The sequence below is a fragment of the Monopterus albus genome, unplaced genomic scaffold, assembly GCF_001952655.1.
Source record: "Monopterus albus unplaced genomic scaffold, M_albus_1.0 scaffold88.1, whole genome shotgun sequence".
NCBI lineage: Eukaryota > Metazoa > Chordata > Actinopteri > Synbranchiformes > Synbranchidae > Monopterus > Monopterus albus.
In genome coordinates this window covers 1,387,545-1,394,724 of record NW_018127968.1, presented here as the reverse complement: position 1 = coordinate 1,394,724, position 7,180 = coordinate 1,387,545, and the positions used below count along the sequence as shown (strand labels likewise).

General features: G+C 39.7%; 1 protein-coding gene across 1 annotated transcript in view; it reads left to right on the top strand.

Annotated features, from left to right (window-relative positions):
- kansl1l (KAT8 regulatory NSL complex subunit 1-like) overlaps positions 1–4,808 on the top strand; it is a 15,196-nt gene extending 10,388 nt beyond the window's left edge. Inside the window, exons 7-14 of the mRNA XM_020607658.1 lie at positions 344–490; positions 1,122–1,222; positions 1,850–1,962; positions 2,098–2,170; positions 2,257–2,369; positions 2,731–2,851; positions 3,922–4,152; positions 4,788–4,808. Coding sequence (XP_020463314.1) covers positions 344–490; positions 1,122–1,222; positions 1,850–1,962; positions 2,098–2,170; positions 2,257–2,369; positions 2,731–2,851; positions 3,922–4,131 — 878 coding nt within the window. The 3' untranslated portion in view covers positions 4,132–4,152; positions 4,788–4,808. The remainder of the gene's footprint in view (positions 1–343; positions 491–1,121; positions 1,223–1,849; positions 1,963–2,097; positions 2,171–2,256; positions 2,370–2,730; positions 2,852–3,921; positions 4,153–4,787) is intronic.
- The last annotated feature ends 2,372 nt before the right edge of the window (positions 4,809–7,180 follow it).

Genomic DNA, 7,180 nt, shown 5'->3' with positions numbered 1-7,180 from the left:
CGGCATTCCCCCGGAGGAGCTCTCGAGAGAGGGAAGTCTGGGCATCTTTGCTTAGACTGCTGCCCCTGCGACCCGGTCCCGGATAAGCGGTAGAAAATGGATGGATGGATGGATGTAATGAATGTGAACATTTTTACATTTGGTTGGTGATTTCTGATCAGAAAGCTGAGAGGCAGTTATCTGCCAAAATGACAAGCCTAATAGTTTAGGATTTGCTTTTGTATACTTTAACCAAAGTGTAAAATGACTGAGGAAATAAAAGGGAATGTTGGCAGGAAAGGAAATTCCTGTGGTGTATAAACTCAGCTGGTGTGTGTGTGTGTGTGTGTGTGTATTGCTATAGGCCACAAAATCAAACAGCATACAAGGCATCATAAAAGAAGAGTAATGGGCCTGTCGCCTATCAGGATAGCAAGCTCTGCTCAGATTCAGCACAGGAGAGTCAATCAGATGAAGAGGAAGAGAAGACGCATCCACAGGCTGATAGAAGGTATGGTTGTTATACTGTGTATCATACTAGGTGTCCACCAAGTTAGTTTTTATCAGATAGCTGTATTAAAATCAGAGGCTTCCAATCCTAGTTTGTCACTAGTTTTGTGAAGTGTTAAGTGTTAACACAGCAATGAACAATGTTCAAAACATAAATCCTAAAATGACAGGTGTGCAGCTGTGAGTCACTATGCTAAATGAATCATTGATCAGTCACCTGAGGACAATGTGTAGTGAGCACTAAACATTGTTTAATGTGCAAAATACTGTGATGCCATGTGGGTACTGTGTGTCTAAGAGTTAGATGGAGCGTCAGAGAAGGTTTACCAGGGATATGGATCATTTTGGTTTCATTAGGATTAGTGATGGGGCTCATGTTATAAGAGATCAAGACTGAGCTGAGTTCAGGTTGAGATTGGGTATCATTATATCAAAGTAGTACATGATCAGTGGCACTTTGTGTAACAGCTACTTTATGCCATCAGATTTTAAGTTGTGTAATAGTGTTGCACTTCCAAATTTGAATGTAATGTCTCCCCACCGATTTTTCAGAAGTTTGTTTTAACACAAAAAATGTGTGAAAAGTGAAGGGGTGTGAATGGTTTCTGAAGTCACTATGTGTGAATACCTAGACGAGGAGGACATCCTATACCAGTTCTGTGACCTAGAGGACAGTTCAGATGAAGTGCTGGAGGAGAGCTACACACAGGTTCCATGCAAACAGGCCTCTCGGGTAACAAACACACATTTGCACATTTTTATTACTATACTACTTGAGCTACATGAAATACATGCTTGGATAAATGCACATACAGTATCTATCATCTGTTAGGAAATTGTAATAATGGGTCATTAGTATATTTAGCATCAGATGTTTGTGTCATACATGACCACTGAGTGTGCTTGTTAAGTTACGTAAGTGACATATGGGATGAAGGGTCACATTTCAGACCGGTGTGGTGGTTTGATGAGTTATCAATAGAGCTGTATAATTGTACACAGTAGTATTTAAACCCATAAGTAAAATCAGCTTTAAATTACAGTGGGAAGTAAAAGTCCTAACTTCACTAATACTAACTTCACCTCTCAATGATAAGTGTTACTAGGGGTCACAAGATTTAGTGTTTGACTTAAGTGAAATGTAAGAAATTATATATTTACTTCCAGCACAGTGGTGTGCACCATACACTCCATGCATCACTTGCATATGTATACAGTATATTGAATGTGAGAGAGCTGGTCAGTCTGCAGAAAACCTTTATGGTGGAAACCTGATGATGTAGAAGGACTTGAATGTGTGAATCATTGGTGTGAACTGCCACTCTGCTCTTTTCTTCATCTTGGCCACGTTCCCTTTTAGGGCTTTGTTCGCAAACGCCAGGGCGAGAGTGTGTACAACATCAACAACATTGTCATGCCCATGTCTCTGGCTAAAGTGGAAAAGCTGCAGTACAAAGACATCCTGACACCTAGGTATGGGACAAAAGTGACTTGAAAGAAATTGCAGTGTTTCTTGAAAACGAACGGTCAAACGCTTGTCAGTTTGACAGTACTTGACAATGCATATAAATGTATTTATTGATTAGGAATTGAGTTTCTTTTTTGCAGTTGGCGGGTGGTTGACACCCAGTCTTTTGTGGAGAGCGAGACAGACAGAGAGTGGGACCGTGAAGAGGAGCAGGTAGTGTCTCATTCCTGTGGACAGGAGCACTTTAATTTCACTGGTGAAGAAAATATCATCTCCACCCTTCTGTCTGTTTCATATAGGTTGAGGATCTTAGAGATAAAGTCTTTGCCCAGAGACACTCTGCTTTGGAGCAGAGGGAGAAATTGCGCTGGTCATCTTGGGGAAAGAGAAAATGCTGCAGGCGTTCTACAAGGTGGACACACAGACATTTTGCACACAGGCAAACAAATACAGCATTGAAAATTGTTGAAGTACTGTTTTATCATGTGACACCAAAATGAATTTCTTGAATTAAATGTGTCAAATGGGTTTTTCTCAAATACTGGATATGTTTGGGCAGTATTTGTCATATTTGACGCTTCTGCCAAAAGGTCACAGCAAAGACATGCATCCTGAATTCACAAAGACTGTGCAGTGCGCGGCTGCTGCAGATGTGGTTTGTTCATCTCTGTGCATGTCAGTATAACCCATGTGAAAGTGGAATGTTGTGGCATTTCTTCACTGCAGTTTCATGGGGTATGGATGTTTTTTTTTTGTTTTTTTTTCCACTCCAGGTCTGGCAGCAGGTTGTCAGGCAGTGGGGGCGGGATGTGCACGTCAGGAGAGGAGAGTTCAGTGGAATGGAGCGCCGCTCTGCTGGATACTGATGAACAGCCAGGCTCGGAGGAGCAGCTGGTAAGATCAAAAGCAACACAGCTGAAATCCAAAATTCCCCAAACAAACCTAGATTATTAGAGTATGCTGATCCAGGTGCTATAGTGGAGAACTGGCACTGAGTTGTACACAGCGGTTTTCTGTTGGCTCTCCATGTTTTGATGCTTTCAAAAGCAGTGTTGCCAGTGTGGTGGCCACAAGTCAAAGACAAAAAAATTGCAACAAACATAAATTATTAAGCAGTGAGACGCATAACATATTACATCACGCAATGTTATAAAATAAACTCCAGTGAAAAAATAACTGAAATTTTGGATAAAAAAAAGCCAGGAAAGGAAAATAAGTTGATGAAAAAAGGTGAGGTAAAATTTTTTATTTTCAACCCCTAAACATGACCGATATTTTCTGTAATGTTCAAATCAAAGATAGAGCTGTGGTGTTTGTGCTTCATCAAAGAACAGAGGAATCCAGGGGGACAGAATGAACTGCACATTAATCAGTAGCCTTTTCCCATTCTTATTTGGTGTGTTATAAAACCTAGATGATACTTGAAAGCCTACAAAGATATTCATCCCACTCTTTCTTCAGCTGATGATGCTCTGATTGCAGAGCTCTGTGCACTTCACTTTGATTGGAAGAGGACTGAGTCACTACTAAACCAGACTGTCCTAATCAACCTTCTCAACAGGGCAAATAGTCCCCTGCTTCATTGCTTTGCACTTCTTATCTTCCAGCAACCATACAAATCCCAATTAAAGCACAATCTTTGACTGATTTATTTATTTATTTTAAACAGGCATTTGAACCATGCACAGCTATGACACAGCCTTCCAAATTCAGTTAAGGGAACTGCTATGGGAATAGCAATTATCAGGATCAGAACATTATTTCAGTACCGGTATGATCTTTTAAGCAAATGTAGGGGTCACTACATATTTAATGTATTGGATAAAAGAGTTACATTCTCATCCCTGAGTCTATAGAAAGTTGTACATAAAGTACCTGCTAAACTAAGATGAGTTCTAAGATACAATAATATGCCACCTTGTAAAATATATTTGTTCAATCACATATAATCTGTCCTCCTGCAGCCTCAGACACCCTGGGAGCCACGAGTGTTTCCTTTGGATGAGGAAGAAGCCCTGCTTTCTGATCAGTTAGAAAAAATCTCATCGGGGCAGTCCGAGTCTAGTTCCTCATCCTCCACCTCAAATAACTCCCAACTCTCCCTAGCTCAGACTTCTGGTGCCACACTGCCCTCTGGTGGACAAGGCCGGGGTGTTACACCCGGTCACAGCTGAGGGAGCAGTGCCTTTTTTCATGTGAGTGGGGAAATGTATAGTAAATTTCCTGTATAATAGTATGTGCATGTGTAGTACTTACAACTGCTGTAGTGCAAGACTGTGCACAAGAGCTTTTGGGATGTAACTGTTAGATATTTCATTTGGTTAGATGTTAACAGATTTTTAAATTGTTCATTTGGCAAGACTTTAATTAAATCATATCTTTTTGTTTTTTAAAGTTAGGTCAGTATTCATACATTTATTTATAACGCAGTTTACAAATCCACCAAGACATTTTTTAATGTGTTCCTTCTATTCACAAGTCAGCTTAGTAAATGATTTTGTCAAATCATTTTAGTCATTCATTCATTCAGTCACCCATGCGTTCACTTATAGATCTAATAACTCATTTATGGGAAAAATGTTTTTTTCTATTTGCAAATGGATTCCTGATTGAATGGCACATTAGCCATTAATTAATTTATTCTGAATAATTTCTAATTTGTGAAGGTAGGTGAGTAAGAACGAATGGAAGGAGGTACTAAATTAACTTATTCATACAGTCATCAGCTCTCGGTAAAACTAAGCCAACAAATAAGAGTGTTTTTGACAGTTATGACCTTGATATGTTGTATTTGGCAATTAAATTGTTAATTGTATCGTTTATTCTCCAGATCTCCTTGTGTCTGGAGCCATGAAGAGAAAGTGTCCCCTGGCAGCCTTTACTGGGATACCTACAGTAATACTTCATATGATTATAGTAACAGCGTTTTAATCTTAATACTTCACAGCAAAAGTCTTTATTTTGTGAGTACTGCCACATGTATTTTTAACTGACTACTGTAGCTCCTGCTGCATTTTCAGGTTTTAATGAACAAGAGGTACTTAATGTAAAGAAATATATACCAGCACAATCCACTGTAGTCTCAGGTTTATGTATCGATTATAGTTGTCACATGCTATTTATTTCTACAGTTGTCTTCACAGATTGATTTTAGTGTGTGTATTCTATATATATGTAATATAAACTTTTATCTGATTTCATTGTGCTTTGTGATTTCATGTTTTTGTTGATGCTGCAGTTTAGATGTACTGTGTTTTATGAAAACAAAAGTTATATTCTGCAAACAATTTTCTTTTTAGTAATCCACAGGCGACCAGTACATGGGTCACACAGGGGCAGAAGAACATTATTGTTAAAACCGGCAGTGTGAGAAGCTGCTGATTTTAACAAACGGGTTTTATGTAAATAGTCTGAAAATATAAGGCAGCATATTATTGTCAAACCTTACATGCCATTTGAAGTAAAACATCGGACTAATCGGAAGCCCAATAGTTTTTATCTAAGTCACATGAAATATGTCTGCAACTTCTGCCCAGTGTACTTAAGATGTCAGTGATAAAAGCAAATACTGGAAGGACAAAGTAATATGAGGGCATTTCACTGATTCAGATGATTAATATTTATGGAGGTCATATCTATTTATGGCTGTAGTCCCAATGCTGCAGCTCATACTTTGATTGCACAAGCATGTCCTCCTCTTGTAACCTCCTTCACAGCTACCAGAAGGCCTAACTAGCAGATGGTGATCAAAGTTATTTGTCATTTACACATATGTGTCTCAGTGTCTTTAGACCACAAATAACTGGGCTGGAAGCACAGAATTAGAAGCTTACTCATAAAGGGGGGGTAGGATTTGGTTGTTCTTATAGACCGATGAGCTGTCCAGGGTGTACCCCACATCTTGCCCAGTGCCAGCTGGGATTGGCTCCAGCTCCGCCTCGACCCTTGTTAGGATGAGCTGTATAGATAATGGATGGATGATTCCTTCTTTAACAAGTTCCCCTCCTTGATATTATAATATAGGCTATGTACAGTTGAAAGAAAGAGTAATAACATGATCTTTCATGTCTTTAGTGAACACACCCCTTTTCTTGCGACTGTATTTCCTGGGTTTTCTAAAAGCATATGTATGGGGAAAATGACATGCAAAGTTGCCAACATACAGTGTTATATGAACAGATGCACTGTTTTCCCTTGTTTCCTTCTTTTGTTTTTGGATTAAAAAAAGAAAATGAAGCTGGCAATCACCAAGCTTAGTCCGCTCTGGCCAGTTGCTTCTCTCTTGAGGAGCTGTGACCAGTATGACACCTTCTGATCTTCCCATGAAAAGTGAGAGAGCCAGCAGCGTCGCCTGTCCAGCTCGGGTCCACCCTGATTGTGCCCAGCCACACCTGTGTGAGGCTCCAGATTTCCTTTGTTTGATCCTGATGGCAGGTAAACATAACCTGTAAAGACCACATGGGGGCCTTGTTGCTCCTTTTAGAAGCCTTGGGTTTGTGTTTCTGTGTATGTATTGTATGTATGAATGTATTTATGTATACAGTATCGCCAGTGCAGCAGTGTGCACAAACCATCCAAGGCACAAGCCACATGCTCTAAATGCTACACCCGTTTGTATTTTGGTTGTTTGTTTTTTGAACAGTTTATGCAGGATCTTTGGTATGTATTTCATAGTTTAATGTCAGCAGCTCTGAGACACTTTCACCCCAAAAACACCTTTGTTCAGATTATATTTCTTTAATTTTATTTAATTTAAATCCTAGTTTGTTTAGACACCACCTAATTTTGACAAGGGGGTGGGAGTCCAAGTAGATTCTAGCTGATATTTGTATGCCAACATCCGAGGTCTTCATTAAGTTTCATGGTCAAAAATGAGACATACTGGGTGCATTGTAACTTTTAATGGCCAGCATGAGGCCAGCACATTTTTATTATATTGTTTCACAGATTTGCAGAAAGTTGGGTCAGACAACAGACAGTCAGTTCTCCTGCTGCGACGAGCAGTAAATAAAGTTAGTTACATTTATGGAACTATTGCGTTTAGGTCCCTCCAAGATGAAGACTACAGTTTTGTCGTAATTTCTGGTAAATGGGTGGAGCACAACACCGTAAATCACCAGCTAATGCTCAGCTACAGTCTACCGGAGTGACTACTATAGTCATTACGGTACATGGAGCCCGTGGAGCCTGTCTGTGTCCGACAGACCCACAGCAGTACGGAAA